Source organism: Apteryx mantelli, chromosome 3, assembly GCF_036417845.1.
Source record: "Apteryx mantelli isolate bAptMan1 chromosome 3, bAptMan1.hap1, whole genome shotgun sequence".
Lineage (NCBI taxonomy): Eukaryota > Metazoa > Chordata > Aves > Apterygiformes > Apterygidae > Apteryx > Apteryx mantelli.
Genome location: NC_089980.1, coordinates 122,656,214 through 122,681,126, shown reverse-complemented (window position 1 = coordinate 122,681,126; position 24,913 = coordinate 122,656,214). Strand labels below are relative to the sequence as shown.

Here is a 24,913-nt window from a genome sequence, read left to right as displayed (position 1 = left end):
GGGAAAAATGGAAGCTAAAAATACCCCGTCAGGCAGGCAACCTTCGTAAGGTCATAAGAGGAGAACCTAAGCGAAGCTTCGGCGCCAACAGGGAAGAACGACAGCACAACCTACAAACAGGGCTGCTCGGAAAAGCCTTTTCTTCTTTGCAAACTAGCTAGCTGATATAAGGGGGTCAAATCAAAAAAAAGTTACCAGACGAACTCAGTGGAAGACAGTAACTCTTAACAATACTCAAGACTCAAAAATAGGTGCTCCACTGGGAAACAAAGCAGGCCAGACAGAGGAGCAAAACAGAACTACCCCGATACCGGAGAAAAGCTTGGCAAATTCACCTCAGAAATCAGATCTCTAAAATCCTCAATAAAAGTGAGATTTGATTAAATCTGATATAGAAAAAAGGGTGGTGGAAGGATTAGCAAGAGAGAAATATGGACAGAAAACTGCTGCTAGGAATGAAATTAGGCAAGAAAAAAAACACACAAAACAAGGTAAAGAAAGAAATGGAGGAAAAGAACAAAAAGAAAATACAAGCTACAGAAAACTGTAAAAGAAAAAAGAAAAAAACCCAGAAGAATTAGAGGGCTTCCAGGCAGTGTAGAGAAGGGAGATCATCTATCAATGTTTAAAGCATGCCTTTCACTCCTGAATAAGAGTGGAAAGAAATTTAATAAAGCTAGAGAGAGAGTGTGCGTGCATGTGCGCGCCAGGTATATACTCCTCCAGCTCTAAGAAAAAAAAAAAATCCCAAGGCATCATACTCACAATAAAACATTCTGAACAAAAGAAAAACTTTCTGAAAAGAGCTAAAGAGTCTTCCAGTCTTTCTTTAGAAATACGTATGGTACCTATTTCAACATCTGCCAGAGGCTACTTTAAAGAAAAGGAAGACGCTGGATGAACTACGCCTTTTCTTATGGCAGCATATACATGTGGGGATTGCTTTCCAGACTTGCCCTTTTTCCCATCAAAGCCAACATCACAGCGTAAGGAGTACGAGGAATTAAAATTCTGCCCAGAATTACAGGCCAAATCTGACACAGATGATAACAGACAGCATTTTAATGTAGAATGATAAACTATTAACCCTGAAAGAAAGAGAAATACCAGGGGGACAAAAGCAAAGGCTAGAGGCCAGTGTCACAGGACTACAGATACTCTAAATAAATTCAGTGAGCCTGAAAAATAAGAAAGGAAAAATGGAAGAGAAAGCATCATACAAATAAAGAAAAACAATGCTTGGAAAAAAAAAATGAGGAAGAAAAGATGTACTGTAAGGAAAAAAATTCCGGTAAGGGTAGAGTAAGTCTTATCAGTACAGTACAATATAGCAAGCAATGGCAAAGGCAGAAGAAAGGGGAGAAAATCCTGAAATGCTGCTGAGTTTCGGGAGTCTTCTCCCTCCTCCTGTCCACGGTGCTAATTTCTGACAAATACAACATACTGCTGCAACTTTACCAGGCTGCACTCAAGAATTTTCCACAGGCAAAGGTAAGGAAGATGCTAACACCCCTCTTATTTGGAAGGTTAGAAGGAATTTCAGTATCACGGAAACCTGAAGAATAACCTGAAGAATAACTGTAAGAGTTATCAAGAGACCAAGACGATTAGGCAACAGAGGTAGGTGAATTATACAGAGCAGAATTCAAACTGACCAGAGCTTCTGTTAATAAAGGTAAGTTGAGGTTAGGATGCTTAAAAGGAAACAGAAAGAATAATAACGTATACTAAGACATCCAAAAAGTAACCTGGATATTAATTTTTTCATGTTGCAAGGAACACAAGCTGTCTAAATCAACACACTTCTTGCTGTAGGCAACAATACTCAATGGATCATACAAATAAGTAGAAGGCAGCAGAGAGGGATGAAATTAAATCTTGAAACAAAAAAATGTGTTTTAAAGGTATAGTTTTCAAGACTGCAAAGGTATATCAACATTTCTATAAACATTATAGAAATTAAAGTACTTGATGGCCCTCTCAGAAGACAGGAGGTTTTAAATAGACCTAGAATTCTGCAGTTACTCCATTCTCAGTTGAAAAATAAAAGAAACTCATACGGTGAAGCCATCCCATGACGACACACCAGGACATCTGGGCAGAAAGGAAATAGCAAAGCAAATTTGGTAAATATGCGTTCCTTTCGTCTTCCAGGGCAGGTTGGTGGACACTTCCTGAACAGAAATCTAACAGCAGCCACCTTTTAATGTTCGCAACCATGCTCAACTTTCTCCTAGTCCCCGTAACCTTAAAAAAGAAAAAAAAAAATCTTAAGTTTTAGGGAGAAAGGAATTATTTTAATGTTGGAGGAGAGAATTAAAGAAGGGAACTTCACTGAAGTCATACATCTTGTTCCTTCACAAGTCCAGATACCTGTGAATTAAAAAAGGAGACTATTCCAGAAGCTTTTCAAAAGAACATGATCTGAAACATATTTATGAGACTACCCCTATCTTGTTACACACAGCACACATTCCAAAATGACATGTTTGTTATCTTCAATACTTTGGTAAATCAAGTTGCCCAACACCCATGGGAGTGATCTGCTTACCTATACATACATACACGTATGCATACACACACAAACACACACACATAGGTATTAAGAACGTGAGAATCAAACCCAAACATTATTTATGGACATAAATGTTCTACAGTGCATTAAGGGTAAAATATGCCATAAAAAGTAATGAAAGTTAAATGTAAACTTAAGACAGCAAAGCAGAACCAACTCTAAGGCATAAACAAAATAATTACCTAAAAGATAATAGGGTATGTAGGTCCCCAGTCAAAAATATAAGGAAAAAAATAAATCTATGGCAATGAAAAGTTGCTGCTAGCTCAAGAGAAAATGGATGCTTTTGAACAATTTTATACAAAGAGACAGGTAAACCTCTAAAAGCAAAAGTGGAAGGTATGTATCTTAGGGATGTATCCCTACTTCAAACAGAAAGGGAAGAGTGAATTAGTGTGTTGCTCCATTGCAAGACAGATACTATTAAAAAGAACCTCAGATAAAACAAATTAGCCACAGAACTTTATACGTAGTACTACTCATTTACAAATTAGTTTTAACTTCTACACTAGTGGGATTTCAAAGCAAAATATCCTCTGCATTAAGAAAGAAAGAAAGAAAGATGACTTTCACCTAAAAGAGAAAACATGACTGCTCATCAAAGATTCATTAACTATTGACATGTCTCTGCATCAGAAGCGATTTACTGCTGTTAAACAAACTGCAAATAGTGAAGAGAAACCTTGACCTCTTGCCTAAAACGCACAAAAAACAAAACTCAAGTATCGTATTCTTTCTTTATGCACAGAAAAAGCTTTCATTGAATGGAATGAGAATATGTGAAATCTGCTTTAGAAAAATACAATTTTCTGGAATAAGATGAAAACTTGCTTTTCTTCTATTATAGCAGAAACTTAAAGCTTCCGAACTAAAAACTAAGTGGGAGCAACCTGCTACTGCTGCTCTTTACCCCATGAACCCTCCGATCACGCATTTAGGCACAACCTTTTTATCAAAGGCTAACTTCAACACAATAGTTGTTGCATTTCTTATTTTAAGCTATGACAACTTCAAGTTGTGCAATTCCAGTATATTTTGGGTATATGGGACATTGCTACTGATTTTTTTTTTAATATAATTCACCAAGAGTGGTTTTATATAAGATGTGTCTTATCAAGTTAGGTTTCGTCTGTATTTTACTGATAAAAATGATGCTTAGTATAACTTTGAGTCCTCCAACCTGTTACCACACGACCTGATAAAAAATTTTGCTACAGGGAATTAGCACAGGATACAATTAAATGCACTAAATATTGGTTCAAAAATATGAAGAGACACATTGAATACTTATGTCCATTATCTAGATTTTTGATAATGTCTGCAGCTTAGATTCACCAAAGAAAGACTCAAACAATAACCAATAATAAAGTTAGAGCATTTAACTCACCTGGTTATAACAATCATAATCTGATAAAAAGTGTTTGAACATAACTGACTACAGAACATTACATACAGGATATCAAGGAGAAAAGAACACAGACTGTATTTTCAGGATGAAGAATTACACAGCCTAGCCTCCTGCTCCACCACAGTTACCAAGGCTCTCAAATTTTTCAAAACTCAGATGTCAAAACTGGACACAGTAAGCTATTGGCAATCTCATCAGTGCTGCAATAAGCAGCGAGATCAGTTCTGAAACCTGATGTGTAGGGAACAGCTTGTAGTTATTGTTTGCAATTCTCAGCCTAACGATATAGTCAGATGTGCTAAAATAAAATAAACCTGAGGATACATTACTGAAGGACCAATTAGAGTATGGAACAGATATTGCTCAAAAGAAAAAGCAACAATAATACTCCAGTGACTGAAAAACCAATTGTACAATATTAGGCTTAGAGAACTTAATCTATGTATCTTAACGAAGAAAAAGGTAAGAGATGACTTGATCATTATGCATATGCACTTACACATGGAGGGGAGGGGCTTCAGTATCACAGACAAGGGATTCTGTGCAGAAATCAAGTTACACGAATTCAGCTTTTAGAACAGATGCAATTGGCTATAAGCTAAATAACAGACCATACTAGACAAACTCATCATAAGCAATGTTAAGACAAAAAAATATCAGATGAAATGACAGTTTTCTTCCTGTTTGTGAAAAAAGAAAGTATGAGCATGCTATGCATGTAAGAGGGAGGGTGAAGTGGGTATACTCCCTCTTTTATATAAAAGGGGAAACTAAACTAAAGTGGTGAAGTCATGGCTCTCAAGCTGTGAAGTACAACTCCCAGGTCAGGACATTATACAGTTAATAGTGAAAATGTGCTTATGGAGGAGTAATTGGGTAATCCAAATCTGCAGTTTTGAGGGAAAGCAAGCTAAAAGGGACTGATGAAATCAGCTTCACCAGGAGCTGCCATCAGATCATTCTGCATGCCCGAAACAGCTCCATCTCATAAGAAAGCAGTAGGATCCTGAAAGGACAATTGCCATCTCCTCTCTTTCAACCACATCTCTCACCTTCTGAGGCGTGTGGTACAAGTTTTATGGCTGTAATTCATATGAAAATTTTGGTGTGTGTTTTGTAGGGTCAGGCACATTATTATTTGGTCAGCCCAAAATATAGGTTCTATGTAACCATTTTTGAGAGGCAAAAATATCTCCAAGAGATGGAGGCAGAGAAAGACAGAGAGATGGAGAATATATGTAACTAAAACAAATGAACAACAAAAAAAGAGATAGAGAATATATGTAAATAAAAAAACCCAAACAAACGAACAAATAAGAAGGCCTAGGATAACTCGCTGGGAAGTTTGTGTCTGCATTTCAACTTGATGCACCTCTTCTGTTAAGAAGAGGTCTAAGACAGAAATCAAGAGGCTTTATACTAATTATGTCTCCTGATTTTTAAAAGTTGAGGTCAAAATTATTAGTTACCCAGGCAAGACAAAAAAAACAAAAGACATAAACACACCAAAAAACCCAAACCCCCAAAAATAAAGCTCACCGCCTATTGAATACAAGCTATGTATTGCAAAATAGCAACATTACTCGCATCATCATCACTGAGGGCTTGAGCACTTTATAGCAGACCAAAATCTAGCTTTTCATGTTAGCAGAATTGCTGCTTCCTCCTCTTAAAAGCTAACATTTTATTTGCACACCTCAGAAATCTATAATTAACTTCTTTTTCTGGAGAACAAATACCAATGGGAAGTCATGACCAAACTACATAGCAACCCTAAATAAGTAACAATTTACATCGTACTCAAGACTGTCCAACGTCATTCAGTTTCTAGAAGATCCATAACCCTTTATGTAGATTCTAGGTTTAATCTATTTCAACCAGTAAAGCAAGAAACAGAATGAGACAGTAGTTTCTAAAACATAGTTTAAAAAAGTAAGTATAAACAAATTCAAGAGATACTTTAAATAAGCACCAAAAAAGATAACATATTGCCCTGACAGAGGATGAAGCCAAATCCTATTTACCAATTTTCCAAGAACCTGTTCTGAATATCTTTTTTTCACCGCAAGTACTTATTGATTTTGTTTTAACTTAGTTAATCAGCCTAATAAACACTGGTTAAAGATTAAGGCTGACTGACCCACTAAGTGAACTGGTTTCTGCACAGGCTCCAATAACGTGAAACACAAATTTTACAACATAAAAACAGATTTAATCAATGTGTTAGTACAATGACCAAAAAATTAAAAATACCACAAGATAACTAGCTGTGTTTTTTTTTAATCTTTCCCTTTAAGAAAAAAAAAAAATTACCTCTACACAAAAGATCTTCAGATCAAGTCCATATAATTTCATCTTCTCCGGAAAACATTGAAAAACATTCAAATATGGAATATGACCTTCAACAACAAACCTGCATAAAAAAATGAAGATCAGATCTATATAGTATTTAGCATGACAAAAGCACATTTATTCTAAAATTACTACATAAAACATATCAATTTCAGATTTGATACAACATCAGCATTAAACTGCCTAAGCAATTCTATCTGAAGTTACACAATCTTAAATGCTCCATTACCATGAAAACCAGCTCAATCATTCAGTGGGCCTTTAAAATCAAGCTCAGGTATGATTGACAAATGATAACATTATGGCACTAAGCTTACAATCAACACACTTACCTACAGCTTGTTCTGCACATTCTTTATCTATTACATTTTTGAACTTGCTTAAAGACTCCTTAGAGTGGTATGGAATTTTTCTTTCAACATCCTAAAGCTTAAAGTCAAATTTTAAAAATTAAACACACACTTTCCACTGGAGGAGTCAGATAATGGGGTTGGGAGGAAAATCACAGAATTATTAGCATATACACAGAACTGAACCCCTTTAATTACATTCTGATCAAAATGTGTTATCTGGGTACAAACAGAAGCAATTTTGTATACTAATAAATATGAAATCATTTATTTTGTATTTGCACCCAAATAATGCATTTTTAGTTAAAACCTGGCTTTGCTAAGAGGTTGGTAGTAATGCTTTGGATTTTTTTTTACTTTTTTGTATCTCCATGATGGGATTTAACAACAGCTACCAATAAAAAAAAAAAAAAAAAAACCACTACCACACAAAACACCTGCTCTTATCTAACATCTCAGCTAAGATTCACATCAGGCAAAGCAAGCACTAAACAAGTAGGGATCCTCACAAGGAACCAGACACTACTCATTCCAGACAGAAGCATATTAGTGGTCTCCCACAGGATTAAGGTAGAACTGCCTTCCTGTCTCCTTTTCTCCAAAACAGTTTTATTAAAATACTAAATTAAACTGGAAAAAAATGACACTTCAACAGAGAAGTCCCTGCTCTTTAAATAACGTTACAGATTTGAGAACAATTTTCTGTCCTGCCAGCTGTGTCTTCTATACAGCATCCCTCCCATCTTGCTACGTAGACTAGCAACTTCTGGGCCTAAAAACTCTGCAAGTCCCTCCTGGGTTCCTCCGGTGTTTGTAAAGCTTGGTTTTATATCTGTTCCCAAGGTGGGGTGAGATCTAAACACTTATATCGCCAGTCAGGTCCGATTCCACAGACAGAAGCACAGAGTTCATCATAAAGCACAGCAATCAGTCACTTTGATTCAAAACATGTCTGGAGAAAAAAGAACAAAAATAAAGTAGAACAATGTCTTCACAGTTAAGAGTATCCAGTGTTGAAGAGGATTCATCTCCCTCCTGAGCCTAAGGCAGTTTACAAACTCACCTTCCGTTTCTCAGGACGGTGCCTTAACCAACCACTTGCTGCATATTATTTAGCATATATGTATGAAAGTTGACTAAAACTCTATTTAAAGGCCAGTTACTGCAAGAGAAGGCTATGCTTACATCCTAAATTTGTTTGAAAATGTTTTTAACTGAATTTTCTGTTTAATAATAAAAAAAAAGAATCTAAAGTACCTTTAAAATGAAAAGTACATTCTCACTCAAAACCATTTCTCAACTAGAATTAACCCAGCACTTAAAATGATTTCACCAATCTGAAAAGATCACTTCACCCAATACCTTTTATTCAGAAGCTCCATGCACTGGTTTCTTAAATGAAGAGGTAAGAAAGGCTCTTGTAGTACCATTTTATAACAGACTGAGAGATGTACATTTTTTGATAGTGAAATGTTAGTAGTTTTCTCAACTAGTGTAAATTGCAATTCCCCATCCCAGCTGGAGATATGCACTGGTTCACATACTTGGCAAGTTATCATCCAAAGCCAGCATCAGTTGCTTGTCTTTGCCACCCTGCCACACTTGCTAGCTAAGCAGCTTGTATGGCAGCTCCTTAGCTCCTTTTAGTCAAGGCCAGCTGTGATAAATTAAAGAATTTAAACTGGAGGTATGTTTTCATAAAATGCATTAAACCAACCTCAAAGCCCAACATAACTAGGCTTACTTCCCTCCTACCCTTCTCCTGGTCTGGCTGTGTGCTCCTCTTACTTACCATCCTCTTCCACAAATCAATTTAACTCGCAACAGCAGAAGACTACCCTACAGCAAAAAAAAAGAGGGGGCTGTTTCCTGTCATTTTAACAAATTGAGTGGGCTCGCAGAAGGATCTAACAAGAGCCGGAGGTAGCAGAGGGAAGGGGACACATCACACAGCCAGGAGGACAGAAGAAAGGGAAGCAAGACCTTCCCCTTTCAGCAGCAGAGAGCCATTACCAGCGCAGCTGATTATGAGCTCTGACTGACACATGTTAAAGAGCAATCACACAAACGATTAGGTGTCAGATCTGAAGAGGTGGCACCAAGAAACTGAGAGTCGCAACCTCCTGAGCCAGCACAGCAACAGCTGGAAGAGGACAAATAACAAGGACCTCAGGGTGTGGTGGTGCTTGCAGCTAAGCCACCCTCCCAGCTAGCTGCTGCTGCGCCAGGAAATCCCAGCCTCCCTTCTGTCCTCTGCCACAAACTCTGGTCTCCTCCCTTGCTGACAAAAGCACTTGTGTGACTTCTCAGCCAGAGGATTAGACTGAAAACTGGCCTTTTGTTTTCCAGGGTTTGTTTTCAACCAGATAAATTTCCAGACTCAGATGACTGCAGGGACACTACTGCTAGCACAAGGTGGAAAGGACAGCGGTGAAGCAAATTAAACTGCAACATTAGTTTTTGCAGAGGTTAGTCTTTCGCAACATTAGTTTTCTGCAGATTTACTTCTTTTGACTAATTCACGACAGGCTGGATAAAGGCTTGTACCCAGGGCAAGAGAAAGGGCAGGAATGCTTAGGGGGGAACACAGCAACACAAACTCAGATCAGCTTGAACTGAGCACAGAACCACATCCCTACACTGCAAGCAGTGCCCATAAAACCCCTTAAAAAAAGGAAGTTTTCACTAACTTGGCTGTACCAAGTCAAAGCATTCTACATGTTAAAAAAAATAAAAAATCCTAACAATGACATCTTTCCTAGCCTGAAATTACTGTCTCCATACAAAAAAGTGCTCTTCTCTGTCATGTTAGAGTTGCTTTTACGTTCTAAAAAATACATGAAACATTATAAATGCTGTCATGAATAAAATGTGCTGATGATTCAGTTTAATATTTACTCCTCAAATCCCAGATTTGGAATAGCTTTTCAGAACAATTTCTACTGTCTGCTGATTCTCCCAAACCCTCTGCTGAACTGACAGATGATCAAAAAACTTCTAAGAGTATGTTGTATCACTGAAGCACTTGAAAACTTGAAAGGCAGATAAAGTACAGAGTCTATATTCTTTTAATTATGGCAGCAGCGTACATTAGTCAGGTCCAAGTATGAAAAAATCTTAGTCCTCTGCATACTACAAGGAAATGATGCATGTGTCAAAGCCACACAGTAGTGTCACAAACTGATTACAAGTTTAGTCTTGCCAGCATAGCTAGGTATCACCTCATTTGAAAAGTATTAGTTCACAGCCTCACAAAGTCTAGCATCTTGAAACTTTTTCCACAAACCAAAAATTTTATTTATTATTTAGGTAAATAATATACAGCATACTAAATATTGTGAGCTTATTCACAGTGGGAAAGGATTTAATGCGTTATGTAGACTTGAGTGGCAGGTTGCTAAAAATGTTATTTTTAAAACAAAACATCCCTTTCAGATGAGCTAATTGTAGCGTTTTCTGCTAAGTGTGTCAAATAGCAAGGAGGAGTATATTTTTGGTGTTGTAAATCCTTTAAAAGCTGGCAGATTGCCCAACCACGGTGCCTAAGCATGTATCACAAGGGAGGAGCAGTAGTCAGCTGACTTCAGGGTAGGGAGAAAACCAAAGCAAGGGAAAAATAGGGCAGAACTTTAAGCACAACTGTAATTCAGGTGGTTTAAATAAAACAATTTGCCTATAAAGGTTTAAGAGGTAATGCTGAATATTTAATATTTTCTCTGCATAGTTTTCATCTCTCATCTGTCGTTATTTTGATCTGTGTATCTTAACACATGCAAAAATGTTAACACTGTCTGATTTTTAAACTTAAATATTCAGAACTTAGAAAACAAGAGTTTTAGGGTAGTTCATGCAACTTAAAATTCTTCCCCCTTCTTCATCAAACTTGTGAAAGGCACAGACCTCAAGGGTAGGGAGGGAAGCATGATAATGTAATGACAGTCTTATATAACTATCGGATCATTGTAAAACTTTGCAAAACAAATGACATTCTTTTAAACATCACTTTCTGCATTTAATTCAGTTCATATGCTCAGTGCATTTAAAGCCACTGGATCATTCTGATCCTCCATTAAGTCTACCCACTTATACAAGTATTGAACCCATAAATTGTATCTGATCAAATGAAATCTTTTAGAAAGGCATGATTCTAACAGAAGAAAAGGTGGGAAACACACCAGTTCCCTTGGCAATTGGCTCTGGTATTTAAATTCTTCTTACGGTAAGACAGATGTGCCTCGTTTCTCATTCAAATCATCTTCAGTTTCCAGTTACTGGTTTCTGATTATGCCTTTCTCTGCTAGATCTTTAGTACCTAATTTTTCTCTTCCTTTTTCTTTTTTTTTGCTGTTTTTACATTTCCTCTAAATCTTTCTAAGTAAATGTGCTGAGCTCTGAATATATCAGTATGAAGGAAGTTCTCCAGGTTCTAAATCATCTTTTTTCTGCATTGTCCAATTCTAAAATGCTGAATGCAACAATATACTGTTAATATTCAGTCAACACAATCCTTCTAATTACTGCCCTGTTCATAGAACTGTGGACTTCGATAATATGGTGCTGTGGTTTAAAAAAAAAAAAAAAAAAAAAACCTAAAACAGGCATTCCTGAAGATGTACTTGCCTAGTATGACCCCTAAATGCTTTCCAGAGACAGTTTAGTTTCCAAGATGCAGTAATCCAAGAACAGGATATTAAATTATGCATTTCTCTCCAAACAGGATGGGCTAAGCAAGAAGTCTTTATTACTGTGTACCATTTGCTCTGCCCCAATAACCGTGATTTACCTCTTTGATTTTTGCCATATACAAACATTATCAGATATGATTTAATTATTTTCTAATTTGATAAAAACACAGAGTAGACTGTGATAGTTCCGATTTCCGCATTCCTTAGGAATGTATTAATCAGCAATAAATCTTGTCATAGCAAACTACTTTTGAGTTCTAGTATTTCTTAATCTAATCAGTATCTACTTTTGTATTGCAGGGTGCTAGTTTGAACTTCAAATGCTGCAGCATTTTAAGCTGAACATTTTACAAGTACTGTTTATGCAACAACAGCATATCCAAATGTGCAATGCTGCAATTTTGATTAATGAATGTAACAGCAGTCCCCTAAAGTTAAATGAAAGGGTTAAACATGTTTTTTCATAGAAATAAGTTAGCTAGCATTAACTGCTGTACTTCAAGACATACAAACCTCCCCCTTCTTAAAAGTACCTGGAAAAGAAGGGTCTTCAATACTCACCATTCTCAGAAAACTTGTGCAAAGTTATAATTAGAGAAGAGGGGGAGGAGGAGAAAAGGAGGCTCCAGAGGCAGAGAGGCCATTGGGGAAGGTCAGGCTTTGGGGTAAATGTCCCTTATATTAGCCAAACATTCAGCAGCAATACCAGTTATATGCATCATGGGGGGGGGGGGGGAGGCATGTACTTGTTGCCTTGTTTGTTTTGTCTTTACTTTGTTTTTAAAAAGACCTGAAATCTACCATATCAACTGAATCTTGAATCAATGTTTCCTTTATTTTGTTCGAATCTGACATTCGGACTGTAACCAACTTACAGTTACTTAAGTCTTCCTGTTCCTTAAATTTGGGGGGGAGGGGGAGGGAACATTTTTCCCCATCTTTTATAACTATCCACTATTTCAACATCTGTTAGAAAGGAGCATCAGTATACAGAAGGTGTTTCAAGTTCTCAAAAAGCAGTTGCACAAATTCTGCTGCCACAGAAAAGATAAGGCAACTAACTATAGAGGTCATCTCGCTATTACTGAGCATATTAGTAAGAAGGCAAAGATAAAGATCCAATTTAAAAAAAAACAGTTTATTATTTATAAAAGCAACAAATATTTCACTAGGAACTATCCATACCTTAAGAGATCAGATAATGTCATTGGTTCTCTTAGCCAGAGTAATGCCAAGTAACAAAATGAAAGGGTCACTGGCATTGACATCCTCAGTTTGTCCTTTTGGTTCTTCATTAAATGCAAGCTACCATCTACCGATCCAGAGCAGACAGAGGTGCTTTCTTTGGTGTATATTAAAAAGAAAAGAAAAAGGGTATCTGATATGACATACATATGATACATGGTATGCAGAAAATAATATAAAGAAACATACATGGAAGCTTGTTTAGCCACTAGGAAAATTTTCAAATCACTACTTTGGGTTAGTGTGTTAAATAGCTTAACTTTTCAATTTATTCTTCCACCAAGATGTAAGATGACTAATTCATGAACTGCTACTTCATTTGACTAGGATCCTGGATTATACGAAGAGGCAAAACTCACTCTGGAACCCATCAAAACAGGTCTTTCAGTAGGACCTACACTTAAACCTGGAATTGTAGAAAGCTGTTAATTCCTACACAACACACAACCAATAGCAATTATGAGCTGCAAATACTATTTTCTATTTGAGAGATAAAGGAGCAGGGGGGAAACAAGGAGGAAAGAAAAGTGATATGCCTAAATTAACACCTCAGAGTTGACGATTAAAACACAGAATTTAATAGTTCCCAAATACTGAGTTTTAAACTTCAGCACAGTCAGAACTATAAAGAGAACATGATTTACACTATAGAAATTTTACTGAAGTATGGATACTGTATAGCCATCTGCCATATATTCTCTAACCACAAAGAAGTTTGCATTATTTTTAAAAAGTTCAAAGAAACATCTTCAAAATACAAATGCAGCAAATGGTAAAGTGGGTGAAAAGAAAAAGAACCAGCCTATTTACTTACTGCGATGAATCAGTAAAAACTGAGAGAAGCAGAAACAAGAAGTTTAATATAGAGGAGTGATTTAAGAGTTAGAAACCTTTTCAGCAGTGAAACCTGGGAGGTCAGGGAAGGAAGAAGAGAAGAAGTCAAGTCTCTCTTCCCTACATCATAAACCAGGACAAATGAAAACATTTTGTACACCAGTGCCAAACGTCAACAGGGATTCGGTAGAGGCTTTCTCACTCTCTTTAACCAGAGGCTTTTCACCTGTTAAACCAGGAGCATGGAGGGCCAAATCTCCAGCTGGGAGCTGCAACCCACAAAAAAAGCTGCAGCTCACAGAGTCTGGCGGGTCCACAGTTGTGCTGGGAGCTGTTAACCCAGGGGCTAGAGCTCCGGCACCCACTGGCACCCAGTATGAAGACACAGCTACAAATACTGATTTCCTGAGCCACAATTGGTCTTTGATGCCACCTACTGGCTTCAAAAAGGCTGGTGAGTAGGGACATTGCAAAAGATTAAAGGAACCAACGCAATCATACACCTGGTATAGACTAAAAGAGGTCTACATGGGAGCATCCCAGAACAGCTACTGCCTATAGGGATGTCGGAGAATAAAAGCAGTTAATCCTTTCCACAAACAGTTTCACCTTTTATATGTATACATGTGCTTAAAGGCAGCTTCATGACTGAAGCTTCATTATTATAATTTCACATTCATCCCAATGTAAAATAATCCTCATCATATTTGTGGCCTTAATGATGGCATGTAATTTCCCGTACTTCTTCCACCTTATTCAAGGCATGACAACACACAATTACACACATCTAACAATTTGTTTCATAAGCTTCTCTAGCAATATCTCAATGCTATACTTGGTGCAATTCACTATCACAGAATCACAGAATCACAGAATCGCTGAGGTTGGAAGGGACCTCTGGAGATCATCTAGTCCAACCCCCCTGCTCAAGCAGGGTCACCTACAGCACATTGCACAGGATTGCATCCAGGCGCGTTTTGAATATCTCCAGAGAAGGAGACTCCACCACCTCTCGGGGCAACCTGTGCCAGTGCTCTGTCACCCTCACAGTGAAAAAGTTTTTCCTCATGTTCAGATGGAAGCGTCTGTGTTTCAGTTTGTGCCCGTTGCCTCGCGTCCTGTCGCTCGGCACCACTGAAAAGAGTCTGGTCCCATCCTCTCGACACCCTCCCTTCAGATACTTGTACACGTTGATAAGATCTCCTCTCAGCCTTCTCTTCTCCAAGCTAAACAGGCCCAGCTCTCTCAGCCTTTCCTCATAAGAGAGATGCTCCAGTCCCCTAATCATCTTTGTGGCCCTTCGCTGGACTTGCTCCAGTAGTGCCACTTCCCTCTTGTACTGGGGAGCCCAGAACTGGACGCAGTACTCCAGATGTGGCCTCACCAGGGCTGAGTACAGGGGGAGAATCACCTCCCTCGACCTACTGGCAACACTCTTCCTGATGCACCCCAGGATACCATTGGCATCACCCCTACCCAAAAATAACAAAAAATGACTGCACATTAGACAAGCCTCTTAGTGGGGGGGAAAAAAAGGTTTTAAGGTTTCCTGTGTGTAGCAATAACAACTCAGTAAAAATGGCACAGACAAGGAAATCTATGAATCTTCACAATAATTTACGGTTGACTAAAACATCAATCTAGTATTACTTGTGTCAAATTTCACTATACAACACAATTGCTATGTCTGTCTAATTTCTCCAAAATGCACTTTTAGTGTCACTGAGCTCTCATCTATTTCAAGGGCTTTTAGTGAAATAGGTGTGACTACTTAAAGCTGAATTTAATCTCTGAAACAAGAGACTAAGAAAAACGTGTCAAATAACTTCCCATCTTAAGACTACCTGTCTACTCTAAAACTCTTAGAAACATAACTATAAAATGCAAACAAGTACCAAGGAAGAAAGGAGTTGCTATAGACTTCAAAAAGGGAAAAAAATTCAGTGGAATATTTTCCCTGGAATTTTTTTCACTAAATTCTTTCTCCTTGATATAATATATATTTGTGCAAAACCCAAGCACTGATATGTATATGAACATACAGCAAACCTTCACCTGAAAATCTTGTCATTTTAGTATAACAGTATAAGGATGAAAAGTGCTTGCATCATATTCACAGAAATTTGCATCTCCATTTCTGTACCTTTTTCCCCTCGCCAAATAGGAGGCATGGAGCAATCCTGTTATAAAAAAGAACTTCCTCCTGCATTTCCCATTGTATTTCCAGGCCCTGTTCAACATTCATCTCCTTTCGGGGGGGGGGGGGGGAGTGTCTTCTGGTGGTATATAAAGTACTCCAGTGGCAAGTAGGACTGAAAACACTACACTTCCCAACAACAGGTCAAGTTCTTCCAATTCATACTAGGTGAATACATTTAAAACATATATAACTACACAAAAATGGTTTCTAGATATTTTGGTTCATTGCTCCTACCTGAGACTTTGCCAATTGATGAGCCAAAGCTGCAATCAGTCAGTAGATCCCCGTCACTTTCAGAGAGAGATAACAAGTGAAGGAGGCTAGGTCTCTCTGGTTCGCTATCCAGATCTGTACTGCTATCACATCCCTGTTTTGTGTAAGTAAGTCATAGTATTATCTAGTGTTATTTGCTGTTTTAATCTGAAGAAACCAAGTAAAGTATGATAGGTGTAAGATAACAGTCTGTGAAGTTTAAACCGGAACTGTTCACATTTTCAATTGTTCTATCAATCACCAGTAGTTTAAAAAAATCCTGCAAAATATATTCTTATTTTTAAGGATTTCTCAAGATGAGAAAGATTCCTAGTGTTCATGTTGCTTTCTAATCTGCTATAGTAACCAGAAAGACAATATATAGAATCAAACTTTGATGAAAACTTTGATGAAAACTTGAGGAGTAACTTGAGGAGAGTGGGGGTAAATGATGATAGCTGATGACACATTTTGTATTATAATTTCTGCTCTGTCTACTCATAGAGCAGTACGGTCTACCTATGCCAGAACAAAGCAGCATTTCTAAATAAGCAATTTCCCATACTCAGAGAAGCATCTTTTTTCTTAATAATGGGAAAAAACAAAACAGATATTTGGAATCCAGTTTAGAAGACATTCTTCATGCTGAAGCGACATTAGCGCAAGTTAGATATATAGCTTGAACAAAGAAGATTTCTGTTGTTGCAGTTTAAAAAATATGCAACTGCTCACAGGATTTGAGCTTTTCACTTACTGATAATACTTTGATAGCTTCCCCAGCTGGTCTGTTACAATATGCTTGTTGGCTCTTCTGAAGGTAACGTCTCCAAAAATTGCACAGAATTTCATCCTGATAAATATAAATAGACAATGATTAGTCCAAAGTATACAAGTTCATTAACTTCTGAGAGAACAGACTGTAATTTACAATTTAGGAATCTGAAAAATGTTCTGGCTCCAATTTTATTAACTGTGATTTATAAACTATGTTTGAAGTTACCAGGGAAACTAAGTTTGTTTTCATATGCTCAATGCTTTTAAACAGGGAGTTATTTGACCCACTTTAAAAATCACAGTCTTTTAAAATAACCCTCACTATTACTCACTTACAGTGTATAGACCTTACCCTGAAGTCTACATACCTTCATTTGTGGACATACTCCTAATGCTTCCAAAGCTTCTGCTTGTTTCCTGAGTACAAACTGAAAGCCTTCACAAACATACCATTCCCAGCCTTCATCTACGTAACAGAAGACAAAGTTTGTTTGTTTGTTTTTTAACCTTATGCACACTTATTTGCACAAAATATTCTGTTGTCTTGGTACCAGAACTAAGATGTAGCTCTGTATTTAATAATTTCAGGTCCAAAGACCAGCTCCAATATGCTAAATACCCCAATAACTCTCATTTATATTTGTAGTCCTAAATAAGAATAAAACTACTGAACAAGAGCTGTTCTCCGAACATCTTCCAAGAATAATATATTTCACTATAATTTCTAATGTGACACTTGTAATCCAGTGGAGAGTAAAGTGACCAGTTTTAAAATCACTGAAAACCTGTAATAAAAACAAGAACTATTATCATTTCTCTTCCATCCCCAGCACAGAAAACTGGAACACATTAAAGTGGAGAGTCAGGCAAAAAAAAACCCCAAAACAATATCACCATGTTCTTCACCGTTCTCTCCCACAGAATCATACAAATTTAAATGAAAGAAATCTTCTCAGACATTCAGAGCTTCTAGCAAAGCTCAGCACAATATGAATCCCCTATAGAACAGGCCTGCTCCAGTCTCCTCATTATCACCTCACTGTTACAGGTACTCTTCACCTTTAGCTCTCCATATATACAGCTCCTTTCTAAAGGCTTTTTGGTCTTACAGATTTTCTCTGCATTTCTCAACTTCCTTTTCATTTCCACCATACCTATACTTCCTTATGTTTCCTTCCAATTTACTATTAGGTAATAAAATGTTCTCCTCCTTTACCATGTATTTCAAATGTCTGCTTTAGCAACTCTCCTTGAACCTCACCATCTTAAAGCTTATCTGCCCAAAGTTTCTGTCATGCTTTAATGATGTTGGTTTTAACTGTTTACTGTAGATCTCGCTTACTCATATACATGTAGGAAAATAAACTGTAAGAGTATAATGTAACTGCACTCACAGAAGGGACTGCATGATGCTAAGGATTTCTTTTGTAGGAAGCTTGGGGGATGGCTAATGACATCTCTCACAGGAGAAATAAAAAGCAAGAAATGGTATAAGGCTCAGACTTTAGGAGCAAGACAGGATAAAGACAGGCGGAGCTGTTAAGGTTGTTTCCCTTTTCACTCCTCCCTTCACCTCCCCACAATAGTTCTTTCCAAAGGAATGCAGTAATCTACTGTCATCACAGTACAGTGAAGATACGGCAGCATATCACAGAGACAAAGGTACCCCCACGCTTTATTTAGCATTGTAATTTATTTTTGCTTTTTCAAGGGAAGTGACCACAACACTAAAACATCTATCCAGCCATCTCAGTATACATAGTTTCAGCAGCAGCTTTACCATAACATCCTTACAGCTTATTATCCTATGTAATGACTACCATTCTTCTGAATCATGAAATAAAAAGCATGGAAGTAACTCTGGATGAAAGATGTAACGTTTAACTACATGATTTTAGCTACTCTAACTGTATGAAAACTCTTACATGTAGGTTGTGTGTAGGTTACAGGGCCAAGTACCTGTAACACAAGCCAGACGTATTCTAAGAGCGGGACCACTGTTATACCTCACCTATGAACACAGACAACTTTCCTGTTTACAGTCATCACAACGAAGAAATAAAGGGATCACCACAACTGAATGAATGCCACAGATATCTTCAATGGGCTCACACAAATCAAACTGACAAAAGGTAACATATAGTTATGTTCAATGAAAAAACCACCAAGTTCCCAGAAGTCATTTGCCACTCAGGAAGTCCCTGCAGTTGGATCGCTGAAGGTGCTGACAGTGTTTGCAGGGTGTACTACATTCCTGTTCTTACAGTCTTTCCTAGCTACCTACTTTTGGCTAAGACATAATTTACTAGGTGAACTTTTGATCTGACCCACTACAGCCATTCTTATGCAAAAGAGGGAGAAAAGCATATACATACCATTTTTTTCCTGCTTTCTTAAACCTTTGGAGATCGTCTGGACTCTTGTGTTTGAAATAACATCAGTATTTACAACTTCTCTAGTTCTCTGCAAAACAGTAACATATCGCAGCAAAGAAAAGGCCAGGCCTAACTTGCACAGATTGCCCCACCATAAAACAACAGAGGAACTTGTTCAAATCTCAAAATCAAAAATGAGAATAATTCACAAAACATTCTGAACCTTCTATTCAGGAAAAGCAAAAATAGAGAACTACCATCCCGGACAGAGAGATGACATGCATCAGGGTTTGTCTACATGGGCACTGCCATGAAGTGCAGCAATACCCACACAACACTTCTGGTGCATCTACACTGCATACTGGCACTCTAGCTACAGTAACACACTGCTTTAAGCTAGTGCAATTTAAAGTTTGTGAGTTTTCTGAAACTGTCGCTGAACGTTTTGATTTGAAGGAACAGTAGTTTTAAACAGCATTAAGTAAAGCATGAAAATGGGAGATTGGCAATACTGCCTTCAACTTCTAATGCCAGGAGAAAAATCAAACATTTTCTTAAAAACAAGAAACAATCAAAGAGGAATGCCTTCCCAAAGACAGTAGCTTGGCTTTTTACCTCTATAACATTGTGGCAAGTTCTGCAATAAAATCTGCCTCCATCAGTAAGACCCCAGTTTACTTCTGAACACTGTACACAGCGTTCATGATAATCTTCCTAAAAGAAAAAAAAATTAGTTTCATATGTGTTCAACTAGAACAAATAACACTATTACTGGGCTACTGCACAGTTTTAGAGATTATTTACAGAACAGAATATTTCTGCCCTTTATGTTAGCTGTAACTAGATAACGAGTAATCATAGCATTCACTATCAGCTACAGATAAGAGAACAAATAACTTTTTCAGCTGACAAGCATCAAATTCTGTGCATGTGAGGATAAGGGTAATAATCTACACCTAGAACATATGACGTGAAAATAAAAATCAGAAATAGAAGAAGAGATGAAAAGTAAGAGGTGGGTGAAGAAAGTAATGTTTCTGGAACAGTGAAGAAATATATGCATGGCAGAAAGCCTGCACAAGTACGTGGAAAGACATACCCAGGAAAAAGGGAGATTACTCAGAGAAATTAGGGTGTCCCGAATGCAGGGAGGAGAAAAGCGGGAAACCAACAGGGAAAACGTTTGGTAAAAGCACCCAGGCAAGTGGGTTCGGGAAGGGGCAGCTGATTTCGGGGCCGGGAAACGGCTCTGGCGGCCAAATTCAGAGCAGGGAGAGCAGCAGCCGCGTCGCGGGCGGCCTCGGCCGGGCCCCGCCACGGGCGGCTGCAGGCAGGCCACGGCCGCGGCGCCGCCGCCGCCCCCTCCCCCCCGCGCCCCCGAGCCGGGCCGCCGCCGCGCTCCGCTGGCCTCCTCCAGCGCAGCGAAACCAGCCGCCCCCCGCTCCCTTCCACCGGAGCCGCCCGCCTGCCCGCCCCGCACCGCGGCCTCCTCCTCCATGCCGGCACCGCCGCCCCGGGGCCTCCACCATGGCAACGCCGCCGGGCGCCGCCGCGGCGGGCCGCCCCCCGGAAACAGCAGCCCTCGCACTCGCGTTCCGGCCCCGCCGCCGCCCGTCTCGGGAGCCTCGCGGCGGACGTGCGCCCCCGAGCCGGACCAGCGCGGCCCCGGCGGGGAAGGCCGGCGCGGCCCTGCCGCCCGCTCGCCGTGCCCGGCGCCGCGGCCCCTTCCCAGCCCCGCGTCCCGGGTCCCCCTGGCAGGGCGGCTCCTTCCCTTCCTTCCCCCGTGTCCCCGCGCCCCAGAGCCGCCGGCCGGGGTGGCGTGGCTGAGCCGAGGGCCGAGAGGCCCTCGGACACTGAGGGGGCGTGGGGCCCTCAGACACCGAGGGGACGTGGGGCGCTCAGACACCGAGGGGATGTGGGGCCCTCAGACACCGAGGGGACGCGGGGCCCTCAGACACCGAGGGGACGCGGGGCACTCAAACACCGAGGGGATGTGGGGCCTTCAGACACCGAGGGGATGTGGGGCCTTCAGACACCGAGGGGATGTGGGGCCCTCAGACACCGAGGGGATGTGGGGCCCTCAGACACCGAGGGGACGTGGGGCCCTCAAACACCGAGGGGACGCGGGGCACTCAAACACCGAGGGGATGTGGGGCCTTCAGACACCGAGGGGATGTGGGGCCCTCAGACACCGAGGGGATGTGGGGCCCTCAAACACTGAGGGGACGTGGGACCTTCAAAGACTGAGGGGACATGGGGCGCTCAAACACTGAGGGGACGCGGAATCCTCAAAGACTGAGGGGACGTGGGGCCCTCAAACACCGAGGGGACGTGGGGCCCTCAGACACCGAGGGGACACGGGGCCCTCAAACACCGAGGGGATGTGGGGCCCTCAGACACCGAGGGGACGTGGGGCCCTCAAACACTGAGGGGACGTGGGACCTTCAAAGACTGAGGGGACATGGGGCCCTCAGATGCTGAGGGGACATGGGGCGCTCAAACACCGAGGGGACGCGGAATCCTCAAAGACTGAGGGGACGTGGGTTGCTCAGACACCGAGGGGACGTGGGACGCTCAAAGACTATGGGGACGTGGGGTGCTGAGACACTGAGGGGACCTGGAGCACTTCCCTGCTGAGGGGACACAGGGACTGGAGAGGACCCAGGCTCCTCCACCCCCAAACTGCCTTGTCCCTCCCCACGGAGCTCCTGTGGCACCCTGGACCCGCACTGGCTGGATGGCCGTGTGTCGTTGCTGCTGTGGCTGCGCTGAAGCTGCTGAAAGGGGCACTATTATTCCTCTTACAAAAGGAGACCATAAGAATTCATTCAGCTGTGTAAAGTGCTTGGAGATCCTTGAATGAGGGAAACTATGATTTCAAGTCCACTTTCAATTAAAAAAAACCCCAAATCTCCAGATCTTGATGTAGGTCTCTAATTTCTTGTATGCTAATAGTAATGTTTAAAGATGTCTGAACACTGAGATGTTATTGCAATGAATTTGCCCACAAAACTGGAGAACAGGTTTAGGTCCCTTAAAAAAATAGTCCAATAAGTGAAAGCATGGGAAAAAAATAAAGCTAAAATATACATAGAGAGAGGTGAGGCTCCCTTGACAGCTGTGGTTGCATTGATGTTGGAGGATATGTACAGAGCTAGAGGGGAACTCTTTATGTTCAAGAAAAAACTTATTACTCATACCAACTGTGATCTTTTTTCAGTGTGGGATGAACATTTGTAACACCCATTAAAGAGAATTATGCATATAATTCCTGACATGCTAAAATGGTGATTGTCAGCCTCTCAGAAATGTAGCTAATACTTTGATGAAACAGATCCTACTTGTGATTTTGATTTCCATATTTTTTGTTTGTGAAAATACTGTTCTGGGAAAGCAAGGCCATTTCATTTGATGGAAAGAGTTTGATCTTTTTCTAATGAATTTCTAAGATGAAATACTATCTTGAAAAAAATCAGAGTAACTACATTATGATAAAACAGGAAGACTTGTGTTGTAGTTTGGAAGATAAGGTATTGATCCTACCAAGAGCTGTTTTCATGTTTGACTTGACACTGCAAATAGTCAATGGGCCTACTCAGCGCATTTATCGAGACTGAATAACTTGCTTAAATTAAGCAAGGCAATAACTGTTTTGATGAGGCAGGACATTGGAGTTAGGACCGTTTTTTCTAATTACAGCCAATCAACACTGTCACGCCACGAAACTCACTCGTCAAACACTATTGCAAAGAAAGCTTAATCATACAACTTTGCCAATTTGTCAAAACTAGAAGCCTTCATTTCAGTGATAACAGTTGAAGCTAAACGAGAAAAGAAGAAAAGTATGACCAGCTATGTGGGGAGCTATACCAGTATAATTATGGGCTGATGTAACATGCCAATAACGTTTCGAATGGGCAAACACTTTCTCAGGTTTTGGACCATCCACTTAACTTTTCTGAGCTGCGTTTTCCATGAAAATGAACTAGAGATATAAAAAGCTACTAAACTCTGGAAGGTGATTTAAGATCCACAAAGAAAGCTATACAAAGACTGATATTGATATTACCAGTTATGTATTAGTATTTGGGGCTATATATAAATGCAAAGCTTGTATAAGTATTTCTTAAATCCATCAGGTAATTAGTGCAGACTAGTAATCTAGGAGCAAAAATTCTAAGTGCAATGGGGGTAGCAAGTCATGTATCTGTTTCTTAAATATTTTTTGAAATGACATGTATAAAACCGGTTTTTCAGCATATAAAATTATGTGTAACCTTTGTCCCTAATTACAAGTTACCCAAGCATACTGATAGGGGTATGATAATTTCAAAGCTAGGAGACAGACTGTCTTCCTGCTTCAGCTCAACTTTTCTAATTAAGATCATTATGCATAGTAGTTAGATTGATTCAAAGCTTAGATAAATAATAAGTCCTGTTGTTTCCATTGATTTGAATTTGTAATGAACTGGGTTCCATTGCTGGTATCACATTTCCGGTTCTTGACTGCAGATTTTCTACATGTGAACAAGCAAAAACTGTACATTGAACTGAATGATATGTCCTTTAGCCTGTCCCCCAGGATACAGCACATGAAACTATGTTGGTTCCAGGATGTGAACTTCTTTAACAGAGATTCTCCCAAGAGTCCAACACACACTTTGCTCCTTGTCAGACACCTACTGCAAGGGGGTTAGAGCAGAAAAGCAACCTCAACTGCTCTGAAGATTGTGAAGATTAACACTGGGCAGATCTACCAGAAACTGGTTTATAGAAAAATGTGCATAGTTATTAGCACCTACAGTTTGATTTCTGTACCTTCAGAAAAGGGAAGTCTCTCCATGGAACAACTAGTGTTTAAAGAAAACAAAAGAAAATTAGGAAAACAAGAAATAGGTGCTTTTAGCCAAACCAGATGAATTCACTCTAAGCAATCTTTAAGAGAGACTACGATATGGAAAGGGTCAAGGGGAAAAGCTGTGCCAAGCAGAAGTGCAGAGGAGAGAAAGCCACAGAGAAGCAGTTGGACAAGAAGCTAACATGAGAACAGATGAAGGTGGGAACAGTAGTGGAGAGCAGGGGTTGCAGCAAGCTCAACAGGGGAGGATAACCAGGGAGGGGCTGAGCTGAGCAGAGCTTTGAAAGAAGTGACAAGAAGCTTGAATTTAATGTTACAGGTTAGGCACACCCAGCATTGCCTTGTGATATTTAGTGTTTATTTTACAGCTTCAGCTCTCAAATTTTATTTTTTAAGTACATTTCTAGCCCTGCTGTGAAAAAAAAGAAAATATGCCCCTGGCCATCTCAAGCAACAGAAAGCAGGTAACATTTTCTTCAAAGATTACTCGGGTTTTCTTAAGCCATTTGTAGGATTTGAGCAGCATGAAGCTGGATTTTTGGTAGCCGAAAGTGGCAGTAGTGCACACAGGAGGTAGGGCAGACCCATCCAGTCAGATGCACTGAGTATGGGATTCACACCATCAGCTTCTGCTTTGCACATATGCTGCAGCCCGGCCTGTCGCACACAGGAACATGGCATGTACCACAGTGCTCCAGTTTCACATGTGACTTGCCACACCACGGGGAGCTGGGGACCTGTGATCATCCAACTAGCTGTGTTTGGAGACACAGACTACAGGGAAGGATCTCACATTCGGATGAGCTACTCTAGAAGGTAAAGGTCTCTAAGTGTAGCCTCACGTGACCTGAAACCATGCTAGCTTGTGGTCAGCAATATTTGGGAGGTCTGCCTCCCAAAGGCCTGGCTGGAGCGGTGAGGCAAGTAAAGACCTTGTTCTGAGCCTTGGCCACCTTCTTCTCAGATGCAATAGTGGGATATCTTTCCTGATGAGCTGCTTTCTCT

At 40.0% G+C, this 24,913-nt stretch overlaps 1 protein-coding gene across 1 annotated transcript in view; it reads right to left on the bottom strand.

Moving 5' to 3' along the window:
• TAF1B (TATA-box binding protein associated factor, RNA polymerase I subunit B) overlaps positions 1-20,628 on the bottom strand; it is a 49,746-nt gene extending 29,118 nt beyond the window's left edge. Inside the window, exons 1-8 of the mRNA XM_067294284.1 lie at positions 20,531-20,628; positions 19,666-19,764; positions 19,051-19,138; positions 17,044-17,141; positions 16,656-16,751; positions 15,884-16,016; positions 12,556-12,712; positions 6,297-6,396 (exon numbers count right to left, since the gene is read on the bottom strand). Of these exons, the coding sequence (XP_067150385.1) occupies positions 6,297-6,396; positions 12,556-12,712; positions 15,884-16,016; positions 16,656-16,751; positions 17,044-17,141; positions 19,051-19,138; positions 19,666-19,764; positions 20,531-20,548 (789 nt within the window). The 5' untranslated portion in view covers positions 20,549-20,628. The remainder of the gene's footprint in view (positions 1-6,296; positions 6,397-12,555; positions 12,713-15,883; positions 16,017-16,655; positions 16,752-17,043; positions 17,142-19,050; positions 19,139-19,665; positions 19,765-20,530) is intronic.
• Between the last annotated feature and the right edge of the window lie 4,285 nt (positions 20,629-24,913).